The sequence below is a fragment of the Ziziphus jujuba genome, chromosome 4, assembly GCF_031755915.1.
Source record: "Ziziphus jujuba cultivar Dongzao chromosome 4, ASM3175591v1".
Classification (NCBI taxonomy): Eukaryota; Viridiplantae; Streptophyta; class Magnoliopsida; order Rosales; family Rhamnaceae; genus Ziziphus; species Ziziphus jujuba.
In genome coordinates this window covers 32,517,015-32,533,816 of record NC_083382.1, presented here as the reverse complement: position 1 = coordinate 32,533,816, position 16,802 = coordinate 32,517,015, and the positions used below count along the sequence as shown (strand labels likewise).

General features: G+C 31.9%; 2 protein-coding genes and 1 pseudogene across 2 annotated transcripts; all 3 read right to left on the bottom strand.

The window, feature by feature from the left end:
• Positions 1–1,136: 1,136 nt before the first annotated feature.
• LOC107415118 (lysine histidine transporter 1-like) lies at positions 1,137–3,011 on the bottom strand (annotated as a pseudogene).
• Positions 3,012–3,454: 443 nt separating this feature from the next.
• Positions 3,455–7,225, bottom strand: LOC107415136 (lysine histidine transporter 1). Its single transcript, XM_016023416.4, has 8 exons — positions 6,977–7,225; positions 5,721–5,875; positions 5,187–5,570; positions 4,680–5,073; positions 4,486–4,591; positions 4,283–4,374; positions 4,105–4,173; positions 3,455–4,010 (listed from the first exon to the last, which is right to left on the bottom strand). The coding sequence occupies exons 1-8, from the start codon at positions 7,028–7,030 to the stop codon at positions 3,912–3,914; spliced, it is 1,353 nt and encodes a 450-aa protein (XP_015878902.1). The 5' UTR covers positions 7,031–7,225; the 3' UTR covers positions 3,455–3,911.
• A 4,473-nt stretch (positions 7,226–11,698) lies between these two features.
• On the bottom strand, positions 11,699–16,151 carry LOC107415135 (lysine histidine transporter 1). Its single transcript, XM_048471204.2, has 8 exons — positions 15,902–16,151; positions 13,889–14,043; positions 13,362–13,745; positions 12,855–13,248; positions 12,661–12,766; positions 12,458–12,549; positions 12,280–12,348; positions 11,699–12,185 (listed from the first exon to the last, which is right to left on the bottom strand). The coding sequence occupies exons 1-8, from the start codon at positions 15,953–15,955 to the stop codon at positions 12,087–12,089; spliced, it is 1,353 nt and encodes a 450-aa protein (XP_048327161.1). The 5' UTR covers positions 15,956–16,151; the 3' UTR covers positions 11,699–12,086.
• Between the last annotated feature and the right edge of the window lie 651 nt (positions 16,152–16,802).

The window sequence follows — 16,802 nt, the reverse complement described above, 5'->3', positions numbered from 1 at the left end:
ATTTAACATACAAAATACCCTTTTCCATGTTTAAGCTCATGGTGCTTTTTCTATAATCTTCTTCAATTCTGAATTTCCACAATATATGATGCCTAAAAGTGCAACATACCTGCCATCAAACTTATGACATGGCATGAGGAAGACTACTAATTTAAGATACCAGCTCCACCCATTGGGCAGTGACATTATGGAAATTGTGTAGTGCCTCCATTTTGCATTCCTATCGATCAATCAATCTGGCTTTAATTGTCTGTGATTTAGAGCGATGCCCATCTTAAGCAAAAATTGATTTGATTACCATAAACACAAGTAATATTCTGTTTGTTTCGGAGGGAGAAGGTGACCGAGGTCTACAATATAGGCTCTTGACTTTCCATCAATTTATATTTATATATTGCTAGGAAGAAGACGATATTTATAAGTAAAATTTTATTGCTAGTCGAACAAAGTAAATGAATATGAACTACAAGTACGTATATAATCAAAAACAAAACTGTAGAAAACTAGGGAAAAAAAAATCAGCACTTTGAAAGAAAGTTTGTAAAATCATGGATTGATTAAAAGATGCCATTTAATTAGTTTATTTTATAAGAATAAAATATATATATATATATATATATATATATATATATTTTAACAAAGGAATATAATAAATTTGAGAGCCAAAAGTAGAGGAAAATTTTCAATAACATCAATGTGTCAAACAATTTCATGAAATTACATTTTAAACTTAAGACATTTTGTTTTGTATTTTTTTTTTTCATATTTTTGGGACATCGCTTTGTTTGTATAGTTGCAATAGGATTTAAGCTTCATATCTTAATTAACAAATACCAAATAGTAACATAAAGTAAAATAAAATTTTGGGAAACTAATGAATTTTCAACCAACCTTGAATCGCGAAGCATTTATTATTTTCTCATATGAATTAATTTTGAAAATTAACAAACATTTTGGCATATTGAAGCAAAACAAACATTTCCCCAGTATAAAGAGGCTATTGAATAAAAATATAATAAAAATAAATAAATATGATGAATTTTATAGCAAACAATGTATTCACACACTAGAAATAAGGCACACACAAAAATAGAGGTATAACAAAGAAGACTCCAAGAGCAAATTGCCCCAACTTGCTGGTATGTATAAAATATACTGCAGAGCTAACATTTCCAACTGTGACCACTAACTACACTGCAGAAAACAAACACGACGAGGGGTGATACACAAAAAGCACACGCATAAAAATGGATAAGAAAATAAACTTCAAAATGCATTTATGGAGTTTGGAGTTGGCTATGATCAAATTCAAGGTTTGATGTCAATTGAAACTGAACAAACTCTATTGAAGTATTTTATCCTGCACAGACTACGGCGTAGCGTAACATCATCATGGGTCATTGTTTCGTCGTCATCATTATCAGATACACTTTTTTCTTTTCTCTACTAAATAATTTTGCTTATTGCTGGTACTTAAGACAGTTTAGTCGGGTGAGATGAGTTTAAGAGTAAAACTCATATTCCATGGCCGTAAATATTATCTTCTCAACCCTCCAGTAGGTGGTAGAACCATCAAAAGTACACCAAGTACAATGCAGATCTGAAATTAATCAAAGTCATTTATACGATTAGCAAAATTTAAATTTTATGAACAAATGAATAAAAAGTAATGGAAATGAAGATCTAACATACCCAGTTTATCCACCAAGATAAACTGTACTTCCTTGGTTTTTTAATGGCATGCCACATTATGCAAGGTAGCTGAAAAATATAACAATATGATCAGTAACATAAAATTTTTTTAATGCTAATTAAGAAAATCTTGTAAAGTGCTATTCCTGTGAATGGAAAGTAAAAGAGAGGTAGTTGTTGCTTACATAGTATGTTGTTGGGGCAAAATCAAACCCTCCAAAAAATGAAAGAAGATCACTAAAAAATGGGAAAGCAATGCCTACGAGCATCGTAGTGCTGCAATATAAAGAACATGAGAATTCTATTCACATGCATAAGTGGGATCAAGTCCACCTTGCTAACGTGGATTTTATTCTTAACTGTAGAGGAAAGTATACACATACTTACCAACGTAGATATTGCGTACAATGAAACGAAGCTTCGTGCTGGGTGTAAAATGTAACTTCTTTACCAATATAGTTTCTATCATGCCAAAAACTGGCATTGCATAGATCTACATGATTTCGGAGAATAAAAAGTATTTGGTAAACTACTACCGAATGTTGATCCATAAAAAGGGAAAAAAAGATTCAGAGAATTTGGAAATTCACCTGATAGCTGCCAATAACATGAATGACAACGAACATATTAGCCATTGCGATAAGCCATGCTGGTTTTTCCAATGAGAGAAGGATATTGCCTTCAACCTTATTTCCAAAGATCCAATATCCAATCAGAGCAACAGGGAAGTAGCACAGAGCAACAATTATATAGGCAACAATGACTCCTTTCCACATTGGACCCTTGGATGGCTTCTCTGGTGTAGATGGAATTGTTGCTTGGATCTCAAGGACCACATTATGCCCAGCATAGGCAAAAGCCACCTCATCCAAGGCACCAAAGAAGTTGAAGACAGTTCCTGCAGCAGTCTTGGATTTGTAGCCACATTCCACATCACTCTGAGCACCCTTATCTATAGAAGCTCCCCAAGCAATGGTGGAGTAACTGCATGAAAATTCGGACCCCGATCTATTAAGTTTCCATATCAATTTAATACGAACACCATTTGTCTTTGTTGTAGGCATTATGTAAAGAAAATTGGGTATTAGACATTAACCTCAAGGACATTACTGCAGCAGCCAAAGAGACACTAGAGATGGAGTTGAAGTTGGGCAAATGGGATAGCACAAAATGAACAGAGGCGAAAATCATAATGAAGTAAGTTTTATTTTTTTGCAGCTTGGGCATACAGTGTCATGGAACTTCTGCATGACTTTCCTCCAGTAACCATATAGACAACGTTCGTACCTACTTCAACAATAAGTTGTTGAGGCACCACAATGTAAAGATCGAGCTTTACATTGCCACAGAGTATACAATGTGATTATCCAAGAAAGCACTAGAATAGCCACTCCAGGACCCCCGATATTGGAAAAGAGTAAAGCTCTCAATCTGTCGGTGCAGTTAGATTAAAGGAACACTGTTTGGAAAAAGTTTGAATGCAAAAGGAGTACATAAAATCACAATCAAAGCAAATTTATTTATTTAAATAGCGATTGATTCAAATTCAAAATTCATTTAATCAAAATCCATCTTGACGTTACGTTCCTCTTGAGCTGTCTTGTTGTCTTGTTTGTATTGTTGATTTTTTTTTTGGGACGTCGTTTTCTTTGTATGGTTGCTAGGGGATTTTATAGATAAGTCTACTACCGTCCCTGCTGCTTAGTTATTTATTAAAAAAGTTGTTTATTGAAGGAAAATAAACATTTTCACTATTAATTCGTTGAAAATATAACCCAATCAAATCCTAAGGTTTAACACCGTAGAATTGACAAACTTTGCTCAAAAGCGAACTGCTCAGATTTGCTGGTATACATAAATGTCTAATGCAGAGCCAACATTTCAAACTGTGACCAATTAATACACTGCAGAAAATAAACACAACGGGGGGTGATATGCGAAAAGCATACAAAGAGATGTACAACAAAACAAGCTTTAAAACGCATATATGGAGTTCATTAAAGTTGGCTATGATCGAATTTACAAACTGCAGGTGTGGTGTCAGTGACTACTGAACAAACACTGTTGAAATAATTTGTCCTGCATATGATTATGGCTCAATATCATCATCGATCATTTGCTTCGTAATCGTCGTTACCAGCTACTTTTTTTTCCTTATCTGCTAAATAATTTTGCTTATTTCTGGTACTTACTACCCGTTTAGCTGGGTGAAGATGAGTTTAAGAGTAAAACTTATAGGTCTTTGCTGAAAGTATGATCTGTCTCAACCCTCCAATAGGTGCTAGAACCGTCAAAAGTATACCAACCACAATACAGATCTGAAATTAATCAAAGTCATTTATAAGATTAGCTGAAATTTAAATATTTATGAACAAATGAACAATAAATAACGGCAATGAAGATGTAACATACCCAGTTTGTCCACCAAGATAAGCTGTACTTCCTTGGTTTTTTGACAATAAGCCAAATGATGCAAGGGAGCTGAAAAAAATAACAATAAGATCATTAAAATACAAAAATTTAAATGTTACGAAAATCTTGAATGTTATTCCTTTGAATGGATGATAAAAGAGAGGTGGTTGTTGCTTACATAGTATGATGTTGGAACAAGAGCAAATCCTCCAAAAAATGAAAGAAGGCCACCAAAGAAAGGGAAAGTAATGCCTACGAACATCGTTAATGCTGCAATATAAAGACCATGGGACTTCAATTGGTATGCATAACTGAGATTATGTCCACCTTGCTAATGTGGATTTTGCTTTTGCTTTTGGAGGAAGGTATATGTATACTTACCCACGTATACATTGCGAATAATGAAACGCAGCGCTGCGCTGGGTGGAAATTTTAACTTCTTTACGACTACAGATTCAATCATGTCAAACACTGGCATTGCAAAAATCTGCATGAAAACAGAGAATAAAAAATATTAGTTAATCTGCTAGTGAACGTTGATCAGTAAAATGAAGACTTAGAATTTGGAAATTCACCTGATAGCCGCCAATAACATGAATGACAACGAACATATTAGCCATTGCGATAAGCCATGCTGGTTTTTCCAATGAGATAAGGATATTGTCTTCAACCTTATTTCCAAAGATCCAATATCCAATCAGAGCAAGAGGGAAGTAGCACAGAGCAACAATTATATAGGCAACAACGACTCCTTTCCACATTGGACCCTTGGATGGCTTCTCTGGTGTAGATGGAATTGTTGCTTGGATCTCAAGGACCACATTGTGCCCAGCATAGGCAAAAACCACATTACCCAAGGCACCGAAGAAGTCGAAGACAGTTCCTGCAGCACTCTGGGCTTTGTAGCTATATTCCACATCTTTCTGAACACCCTTATCTACAGAAGCTCCCCAGGCAATGGTGGAGTAACTGCATGAAAGTTCAGATCCCCGAATTCTTAAGTTTCCATATCAATTTAATTCAGACACCATTTGTCTTTGTTTTAGGCACTATGTAAGGAAAATTGGGTATTAGACACTAACCTCAAGGACATTACTGCAGCAGCCAAGGAGACACCAGAGATGGAGTTGAAGTTGGGCAAATGGGATAGCACAAAATGAACAGAGGAAAAAATCATAATGAAGTAAGTAAGTTTGATATTCTTGCAGCTTGGGCACACAGTGTTATGGAACTTCTGCAGTGACGTTCCTCCAGTAACCATATAGATAATGTTCGTAGCTATTTGAACAGTAAGTTGTTGAGGGACCACAATGCAGAGACCAAGTTTTTCTCCAAATGCATACTGACCCAGTTCATGGTATCTATCAAAACGTTTCCCTGGAACGATCTCATGCATCTCAACCATTTGCCACAGAGTGTACAAAGTGATTATCCAAGATAGCACTAGAGCAGTAACGCCAGGCCCCCTGATAACGCAGGGAAAAAAAAAAAAAAAAAAAAAAAGCTCTCAATCTGATGACTCACAAATTGACATTACCAGTACAGTTTTTTCTGTCTATATCAGAACTTTAAATGCTGTTTTGAAAGAAAGAAAAGAGAAAGGTAAAAAAACATACCATCCAAGCTCTGCCATGGCATAAGGGAGACTGAGGACACCAGCTCCAACCATAGCAGTAACATTGTGGAAAGCTGAGTACCACCATTTTGCTGTCCTTGAAGATGTAATTGGAAGCCAATCATCAATTTGCTTCTGCCTCTTTATTTCTTCGTCCTACATATATATATATATATATATATATATATATATATAGTTCAAAACAGAACGTATTCTCATTGGCAGTAAAGCTCACCTAGAATTCCATGATTAATATTTTCGAAAAATTATTTGCACAAAAATTTTGGTCAACCTAAGGGTATAGGGGCTCATCCATTCATTGATGGGTGCATCTATGGAATTCCTACAATTTCGAGGAATGATTTTTGGAATACAAAAAGTCCAAGGAATCTTCATTATTTGGTAGTTCCATCATAAGTAAGAAGATTCGAAAAAGCATTTTCATGTTGTCAATTGGTGAGATGTCATTGATTTGAATATGTTGCTCTCTTGTTTATACAAAAAAATATTATATTCTTTTCGTAAGCATGTTATACTTTACAAATTAAATTTCCAATCAACGTCCAATAAATTCTATAAAACCTTTGATTCATAGGGTCTCAAAATTCTTAATATGTGAAATGTTGAAAACCAATTTCTTACTATTTATTATGATTATATATTTATATACATATTATCTTATACAACAAAGTAATTCACATGACTAGCTTGATGTAACTCGTAACGAACGAGAGTTTAACCACTGCACTTTTCTGATTAATTGGATAAAAAATTGAAGTACCTTATTACTGGATCATGTCATCTTCAAAGCAACAACTCATAATAACCATGATAACAACCCAGAAAACAAAAATAAAAATAAATATTTGTAACGAACATTTCACACCAAAGTCAAGAAAAAGGTGGGTTATGTGCAGTAAATGCAAAGATGTTTTTACATACTTTTCGTACGGTTGAAAAAGAAAGAACAACTACTTATACAGATTCAGTCTTTTTTTGTTCAAGATTATCCTGTGTGATTAATACGTGTTCGAAAAGAAATTTAATATTTTCCCTAATTGCGTGATTTTCTCAGTCCCTATTTTCAGAGTGCAAAAACATTCATAATATAAACAAAGAAACTAGGAACAAAACGCTGCAAAACCAATTGAAAGTGCAAAAATTGATGCATGTTAAACGTTGAACTCCAAAAGTTATAGAGGTAATCAGTTTCTGCAAGGAGATAGACAGATATAGAGAGAGATAAGATGGACTAACATTTTTGCCTACGTAATTATTGTTCTGATGATCAGCAGGAGCTTGAGTTCCCATGGCTTAGCTTTGAATGGCAGAGAATTGCAAAAATAATACTTCTAGAAAACAACACAGAAAAAATATATTAATTTATAACATACAAGAAAAACAAAACCAAAAACCAAAAAAACCTGGTTGCACCATCGATGAGAATGACTCTTCTGTTTATATATATATATATATATATTATCGGGTCTGACTCTGGAGTTTTTCTTCACCACATTTCATAGAAACCGATTTTTTTGTTTTTTTTTTTCCCTTTTTAAAACGAGGAAAATAAAAACGTCACCATTATTGTAGGACCCACATACCTATTTTAATGCACTATCTTTTGTGATCCACTTTTCTATATTAGATTTGTAAATAAAACGAAATTAAATACAGCCAATTACCACTTGTAATTTCATTAAAGAATTATAAATGAAATTTGTTTTTGTGGTTGGAATATATGAAATTTGTTTGACAGTTGGCATTATGCTGGTTTTGTTTAAATTTAAGGAAAGTGAATTATAAATACACACTTTATTTGGATTTTAAACCTTATTTGCAAAACAGTAGCAAATTCAATTATTTATATTTTTAGTTAATAACATAATATTTAAATATTAATTAGAAAAGAGAATGCCTACGTAAAGATCCTCTTTCACATTAGCGATTCTAATTGTGAAAAAAAAAAAAACATATATATATATATATATATATATATATATATGTGAGTATTTGTATGTGAAATCAACTATATATGGTTTAAGTCATGTTTTTATTTACTTTGTATTTCTATAATTTTTATAAAAATGTCATCACGATATTCTTAACACGTGCTTTTTTTTTTTTTTAGCGTATTTAATATGGAAGGACATTTGATATGGACAAGAATTATTTCCATTTATAAGAAAATGAAGCATCTCAATTTGACTTAGCCAAATTGCGACATATCAACCAAAATCAAATCCAATGGCTAAATTTATTTCGTATCATCATTCTTAAACAAAAAAATAAAAAAATAAAAAAACCGTTTCTATTAATCATTAATTGGTGTTAATTTCCTTTTATAGTTTAAAATTAAAAATAAAAAAGCAAATATGACTATGCAAAATAGAAATTATAGTTTTAGACCCAAAAAATAGAATTTCTAGTTGATTATCTATAAGAAAAAAAAGTATAACCAATATAATATATATAATATCTCCTAACTGATTGTTATGTTTAAGCAATTGTTAAGAATTAAATAATGAAACAAGTAAAATGCAAAAACAATGACCCAAAAAAAAAAAAAGAAAAAATCATAATTTAAACGCAAAGCATTCACAATTTACCATTAAGATTTCAATATTTACAAAATATATGAAACATGTCATATATGCCTTTATTTTTATGTATTGATATATGCTTCTCATTACATGGAAAATCTTGGTAAAATCTGCCAAATTAAAAGGTTTTTTTTATTAATAATTACCATTTTTGCCTTTAAAAATAATCAGTTTAGCAATTTAATTTTGGATAATCAGATTTAATTATTTTATTTTAAATTATAAATCATACAACAAAATTAAGACTAATTATATAATGATTAATAGGAATGTTTCCTATTTAATAATGATGACATGGTGTAAATTTAGCCATTGTTGACATGTTATAATTTGGCTAATCCAAATTCACATCTTAATTTTCTTATAAATGGAGAGTATCATCCTTGTCTATTTAATATATTATTGGATAAAAGAGATTTTATTTGATCTTAGAGGATAGGGATAATTAGAAGAGAATCAAAGTAAGAGTATACAATTATGGACATCACATTAAAGTTTGAATATTATTACCCAAACTTCTGAAAATAAAATATCCTTGTTCATTTAATATATTATTGGATAGAAGAGATTTAATTTGATTTTGGGGATAGGAGTTATTGGAAGAGAATTGAAGTGAGAATATACGATTATAGACAAGACACTGGAGTTTAAATATTATTACGCAAACTTCTAAAAATAAAGTACATCACATGTGATTGTGTTGTCTTACCAAAAAGAAAAAATAGGCATGGTATGCTGTTTTGACTAAATAAGATATCACGCTTCATTGCTTCGTTAACAATTTTATTTTTACTTTATCTTTTTCCTTTTTCCCATTTAAAGCCATTTTGTTCAATCCATGGCCATCATCTCTCATGTTTTTTTTTTTTTTTTTGATGAAACCATCATCTCCCATGTTAGTTCCTAAAGCCATCCACTTTTATCAATTTTTTTTTTTTTTTTTTTTTGTCACAACTAGCTCAACTTCAGCTAAGTGTGAAAAACGTGAATACCATCCTAACTGTGTCTATAGGATGTATTGGATTGGTGAAACTTATTTTTTAAAAATCAAAATAAAAAATAAACTTTTCTTTTGAAAATCAAAAGTAAAAAAAAAAATAAAAAGGAGTCAGAATTTTATACATTAGTATGAATTTTATTAATTAGTTCGTACGATAAATTTGTTAAAGATTTGCTGTAAATCAAAAAATGTACTTTGTGTAAATATATGAGTAAAGAATATTTTTAATCCTAATTAGTTAACAAGGAGTCATTATTGGTAGGAATCTTTAAAAAAGGATAAAAAGAAATATTTATAAAATTATGTAATAAAAACTAATAATATATTAAGCATAATATTTTTATGCATATAAATAAGAGAGATGATGTAAAAAAAACTCGTTCTTTTTCTATTTTCTGCATATTTCATTCAAAAGCAGAGTATATATATATATATATATATTTTTTTTTTTTTTTGGGCTGAAAGAGTATATATGTTTTTGATTAGAGACATACCCACCCAAAAATTTCTATTTAATTCCAGAAAATTCTAAATCTAATTGACTCATTGCAAAATATAAAAATGCCCAAATATTAGTCCATAAAGCCTATATTTATAGGCCGTAATTTTTTGTCCCATCTTTTCTATCTTCAATTCTATCTCATCAATGAATGATGCATTAAATTTTCATTTCAATACAAAAATATTGAATTGATAAGATAAGAAAAGCTAGTTTTCATAGGACAATGTAAGATATTTTAAATTTGAAGGACAAAGTGTCAAATGATATGGTTCATAGTGGAGAAATATAATCACCCCCAATCATTATTATATTAATGTTAATGTCTGCTTTTAATACTAATGACAAATTATGTATTGTTTCTTTTTTGAGGAAAATTTACTTTGCAGTTTTTGAATCAATGAGCAATTTGTAGTCTTGGTTGTGAAATTGGCAAATGCAGAAGATTATCTGAAAGACATGATAGCTTCAGCTAAAGAGACACCAGGGATAGAGATGTTGATGATGTTGGGAAAGTTATAGGAAGCCAATCATCAACGTAATGTTGCTTATGGTTAAAGTTTCCATTTGTATGGGATTTAGAGCAATACATGATTTGAAGCAAAAATATGATTACTTTAAACATAATTAATTTGTGTGTAATTCGGAGACAGAAGGTGAGAGAGGCTTACAATGGTAGCCTTACAGATATGCTTAGAATTTGCAGGCTGCTGACTTTCAGTGAACGCAGAGTACATGGACGCGTGTGAGAAAATAAAGCATAGAATCAGAGGGAACATGATAGTACATATGTTCATTACGTACTATTTTTTTATTGATAGGAAGAAGACAATATTCCAAAGCAAATCTAATTTGGGAAAAATATCTAAAAGTGTCCATATATACAACAATGGGGTTCCACACACTGCCACGTGGTGGTTGCAGTGCTTGAATGGTTCCACAATGAAAATTTTGGTGTTTGACCGTATCCTAAGCATCCTTAAGCGTTAAACCGATGCTCTTCATTTGTTCTCTTTTTTTATTTTTGTATGTATGATAATTTTTAAAAATTTCTTGGTGCATTATCACCTGATAGCTAACCTTTTTTTTTTTTTTTTAATAATTTTTTTGGTTGGAACTTTCTTAAAAAGAAAAATAATCAGTTACTTTGTTGTATTTCCTACAAACATGACTCATGTCAAGTGTCCATTCTCTGCAAATACTCTCTTTTCATGCCATTATAATATCAAAACAGGGATGTAAGGATTCAATATCTTCTTTGCATCCAATCGACCACAATTTTTGAGTCCATTTCAAACAAGAATCTCCCTATACCCCATCCTTCAAGCGAATTTTAATCCATGAAAAATGGTTGAACAAAGTAAATGGATATGAAGTGCATATATCATGTATCTAATCAAAAGAAAAATGTAGAAAAGTAGGAAGAAAAAAAAAAAGTAGCATCTTCAACAAAAGTTTGAATACAAAAGGGGTATATAAAGTGACAATCAACACAAATTTATTTATTTAAATAGTGATTGATTCAAATTCAAAATCCATTTAATCAAAATACATCTTGACATTACATTCCTCTTGAGCTGTCTTGTTTGTATTGTTGATTTTTTTTTTTTTTTTTTTTTTGGGACGTCGTTTTGTTTGTATGGTTGCTAGGGGGTTTTCTAGAAATAGAAAATAATCAAATAAAAATTATGGAAACTTATAAGTCTGCCACCGTTCTTGAAGGAGACCACCCTTGTAAGGAAGCATTTGTAATTTTCCTGCTGCTTATTTATTTATTTTTTTTTTTTTTAAAAATTTTATTGAAGGAAAACAAACATATCCACTATTAATTCGTTGAAAATATAATCCAATCAAGTCTCAAGGTATTAACACCGGTAGAAATGACAAAATTTTGCTCAAAGGAGAACAAACTGATCAGATTTGCTGGTATACATAAATGTCTAATGCAGAGCTAACATTTCAAAACATGACCAATTAATACGATACAAAAGCATATACAGAGATGTATAACAAAACAAACTTCAAAACCTATATATGGAGTTCATTAAAGTTGGCTCTGATCGGATTTACAAACTGCAGGTATGGTGTCAATGATTACTGAACAAACACTGTTGAAATAATTTGTCCTGCATATGACTATGGCTTAACATCATCATCGTCATTTGCTTCGTAATCGTCGTTATCAGCTACTTTTTTTTCTTTATCTGCTAAATAATTTTGCTTATTTCTGGTACTTACTACCCGTTTACCTGGGTGAAGATGAGTTTAAGAGTAAAACTTATAGGTCTTCGCTGTAAGTACGATCTGTCTTAACCCTCCAATAGGAGATAGAATCATCAAAAGTACACCAAGTACAATACAGATCTGAAATTAATCAAAGTCATTTATAAGATTAGCTGAAATTTAAATATTTATGAACAAATGAACAAAATGTAACGGAGATGAAGATGTAACATACCCAGTTTGTCCACCAAGATAATCCGTACTTCCTTGGTTTTTTGACAACAAGCCATATGATACAAGGGAGCTGAAAAATATAACAATGAGATCATTAAACTACAAAAATTTAAATGCTAAGAAAATCTTGAATGTTATTCCTGTTAATGGATAGTAAAAGAGAGGTAGTTGTTGCTTACATAGTATGATGTTGGGGCAAAAGCAAATCCTCCAAAAAATGATAGAAGACCATTAAAGAAAGGGAAAGTAATGGCTACGAACATTGTTAATGCTGCAATATAAAGAGCATGGGACTTCAATTGGTATGCATAACTGAGATTATGTCCACCTTGCTAATGTGGATTTTGCTCTTGATTTTGGAGGAAAGTATATGTATACTTACCCACGTATGCATTGCGTATAATGAAACGTAGCGTTGCGCTGGGTGGAAATTTTAACTTCTTTATGAATACAGATTCAATCATGTCAAACACTGGCATTGCAAAAATCTACATGAAAACAGAGAGTAAAAAATATTAGTTAATCTGCTAGTGAATGTTGATCAGTAAAATGAAGCCTAAGAATTTGGAAATTCACCTGATAGCTGCCAATAACATGAATGACAACGAACATATTAGCCATTGCGATAAGCCATGCTGGTTTTTCCAATGAGAGAAGGATATTGCCTTCAACCTTATTTCCAAAGATCCAATATCCAATCAGAGCAACAGGGAAGTAGCACAGAGCAACAATTATATAGGCAACAATGACTCCTTTCCACATTGGACCCTTGGATGGCTTCTCTGGTGTAGATGGAATTGTTGCTTGGATCTCAAGGACCACATTGTGCCCAGCATAGGCAAAAGCCACCTCACCCAAGGCACCGAAGAAGTTGAAGACAGTTCCTGCAGCAGTCTTGGCTTTGTAGCCATATTCCACATCTTTCTGAACACCCTTATCTACAGAAGCTCCCCAGGCAATGGTGGAGTAACTGCATGAAAGTTCAGACCCCCGAATTCTTAAGTTTCCATATCAATTTAATTCAAACACCATTTGTCTTTGTTTTAGGCATTATGTAAAGAAAATTGGGTATTAGACACTAACCTCAAGGACATTACTGCAGCAGCCAAAGAGACACCAGAGATGGAGTTGAAGTTGGGCAAATGGGATAGCACAAAATGAACAGAGGAAAAAATCATAATGAAGTAAGTAAGTTTGATATTCTTGCAGCTTGGGCACACAGTGTCATGGAACTTCTGCAGTGACGCCCCTCCAGTAACCATATAGACAATGTTCACACCTACTTCAACGATAAGTTGTTGAGGGACCACAATGTAGAGACCAAGTTTTTCTCCAAATGCATACTGACCCAGTTCATGGTATCTATCAAAACGTTTCCCTGGAACCATCTCATGCATCTCAACCATTTGCCACAGAGTGTACAATGTGACTGTCCAAGATAGCACTAGAACAGCCACGCCAGGACCCCTGAAAACGCCCCAAAAAAAAAAAAAAAAAAAAGCTCTCAATCTGATGACTTACAGATTGACATTACAGGTACTGTTTTCTACTGTCTATATCAGAACTTTGAATGCTGTATTGAAAGAAAGAAAAGAGAGAGGTAAACATACCATCCAAGCTCTGACATGGCATAAGGGAGACTGAGGACACCAGCTCCAACCATAGCGGTAACATTGTGGAAAGCCGAGTACCACCATTTTGCATTCCTTGAAGATGTAATTGGAAGCCATTCTTCAAGTTGCTTCTGCCTCCTGATTTCTTCGTCCTATATCATTCAAAATAGAACATTTTCTAATCAATAATAAAATTCACCTAGAATTACAGGTTTAATATCATAGAAGCTTTGTGGTCAAGCTAAGGGTGTAGGGGATCATCGATGCACTCGCGGGTGCGATGGAATTCCTGCATTTCCGAAGGGTAATGTTTGGAATACAACTAATCCTAGGAATCTTGAATGTTTTGTGGATCCCTCGTAGCCAAAAAGTTTCCAATATAAAAATCTTTTTCAACTTGTCAAACTTGTGAGTTGTCAAGTATTAGTCGCCTTCTTTCGTCAATAAATAATAACAAGTCGCTTACTGATTTTTACACAAAAGATGTTATACTATATTTTGTCAGCATGTTTTACTTTCTATTGAAAACTAAGAAGAGTTCAAAATTTCCAATCAACGTCAAATAACACTACAAAACATTTCATTTAAATGCACTCAAATTCTTAATATGCGCAAAGTTGAAAATTCATCTCTTGTTTATTTATTTATTTATTTTTGTGATGATTATATTTACATTTTAGTGTACTACTATTATAACTTATACATCCCAAAAAAATAAAAAAATAAAAAGAGAAAAAACCCAACATTTCTACGAACGCTTAGTTTATTAACCAGTAGAGGACAATTATAGCCAGCTGAATCACATGGAAGATAGGTGAAAAATGAGTGAACGGCACGAAGTTTGATGTGCAAATATTGTTGAAAAAAGGTACCCAAAAAATAATTGCTTAAGAAAGAGGCAACTGGCATGTCTAGAATCCAAACTAGGATAAGACTTTTCTTTACAAAAATATCTAATTCGATCCACGGCTGGTTTCCGAATTTATTATTAAAATTTTAAAATAATAAGTTTTAAAAAAATGCCAGTCACCGACCGGAAGTAATGTGAAATGTGTTCCAAGCTAACTGGTCGGTTAACAAAAAGATCACAAATATTATATTTTGTACAAAAGGGGTTATCTCCTCGAAACGAAATATAAATAAATAAAATAATATATATTTATGAACCTAAAAGGAAATGTTATAAGTCGTCAATTCCAATACATCTAGTTTGTTTTGAAAATTAAAGTTGTAAATGGAAAAAAAGGGTTTGCCGTAAAGAAAAAAAGGTTTTAGCTTTTGCTACGGCAAACTAATTTAACGTGACGGATTTGATGTTAACTCGTACCAAAAACAGACTTTCTAAGTCAACCGCTGCACGTTTCTGATTAATTAGAGAAGAAATTAAAGCGCCCTATCAGTGGAACATATCATCTAATTCAAAGCAACACCACAAATTAACCACGACTACAACCAAAATAAAATAAAATAAAAAATAATTCTTCGTAATGAATATTTGACACCAAACTCATGAAAAAGGTGTGTTGTATGCAGTAATTGCAGAGGAGATCTTTTCACATGCTCTTCATGCTGAGTATTGACGCAAAGAAACACAATACCGTAGAAAAAGATTGAACAACTACCTTTAATTAATATATACTTTCTTCTTCTTTTTTTCACATTATTCATGCTGCAGCATAAAGTATATTCATCAGATTCAAGTTTATCATGTAATTAATACATTTGTTCAAAAAGAAATTCAATATTTGCCCAATTTTTTTTATTTTCTCATCCGTCCCCATTTTCTGAGTAACCACATAATATGATTATAACTTCACCTAAACAAGAAACACAGAACAGAACAAAAACCAATTGAAAGTGCAAAGATGTATGCATATTAAACATTGAACTAACTCCAAAAGTGAAATTTCTGCAGGAAGTTTCAAAGAGAGACAGAGATATATATATATATATATATAGAGTGAGAGAGAGAGAGAGACAGAGAGAGAAAGAGAGAGAAGATGGACTGACATTTTTGCCAACGTAATTATTGTTCTGATGATCACTAGGAGCTTGAGTTCCCATTGCTCAGCTTTTGGATAGCTGAGAAATATTGCAGAAAAAAGTGTATACAAAACAGACACAGAAAATATTTATAACAAACAAAGAAAAACAAAAACAAAAAATTGACTCCACTATATGGTTGAGAATGAAAACTCTTCCGGTGCGTTGTATATATATATATAGAGCAAGCCAAGGTTCCATCGTAAACTATGGAGTCTTTCTATTAGCACAACGCAACAGAAATTTTGAAAGCCCACGTCTTTGCAAAGAAATTTCTTCGAAACCGAATTTTTTTCTATTTTCTATTTTGACCCTGAATTTTTTTTTTTTTAATAATTACAACAAATTCTAATCTAAAAGAAATTAAGAGAGCATGTTTCAAACCCATAAGTCAACCCACATGCTTATTTTAATTAACTATCTCTATGGTAATAATATATATGAAATATATGCCTGTGAATCCATCTCTATGGTTTAAGTCCCTGCAGTTGTTCGGCTGTATACTCCCTGTCCACATAAGTTTTAACATAAAAGAAATTTTATTAATTATGGACATAAATTTGTTTTTTCTTTTTTTTTATCACTAAAATAATTTCTAATTCAAACGAAAAAATACATCTCAAATTCAAAGATCTTATAATATTCGACGGATATAATATTGGACTTTGAAAAAAAAAAAATTGCATACATTGGTTTGAATTTCTTTTTTTTTTTTTTTTTGGCATTAGTTTTCAAAATAAAATTTTTAATGACTTATCTGTAAATCAATAAATATATATGACACCAAAAAAAAAAAAAGGTTTATGTACATAATTATTAGGACTTTCTTAGAATAAAAAAACATAATATGAAATATAATTAAGAAAAA

What these genes read in the sequence shown, in the direction of transcription:
- LOC107415136 (XM_016023416.4), bottom strand. Translation starts at nt 7,030, where the DNA reads ATGGGAACTCAAGCTCCTGCTGATCATCAGAACAATAATTACGTAGGC. An exon ending in ATAATTACGTAGGCAAAAAT is followed by an intron (nt 5,876 to 6,976) that starts GTTAGTCCATCT and finishes ATATATATGTAG; the next exon opens with GACGAAGAAATAAAGAGGCA. An exon ending in GCCATGGCAGAGCTTGGATG is followed by an intron (nt 5,571 to 5,720) that starts GTATGTTTTTTT and finishes CTGCGTTATCAG; the next exon opens with GGGGCCTGGCGTTACTGCTC.
- LOC107415135 (XM_048471204.2), bottom strand. Translation starts at nt 15,955, where the DNA reads ATGGGAACTCAAGCTCCTAGTGATCATCAGAACAATAATTACGTTGGC. An exon ending in ATAATTACGTTGGCAAAAAT is followed by an intron (nt 14,044 to 15,901) that starts GTCAGTCCATCT and finishes TGAATGATATAG; the next exon opens with GACGAAGAAATCAGGAGGCA. An exon ending in GCCATGTCAGAGCTTGGATG is followed by an intron (nt 13,746 to 13,888) that starts GTATGTTTACCT and finishes GGGCGTTTTCAG; the next exon opens with GGGTCCTGGCGTGGCTGTTC.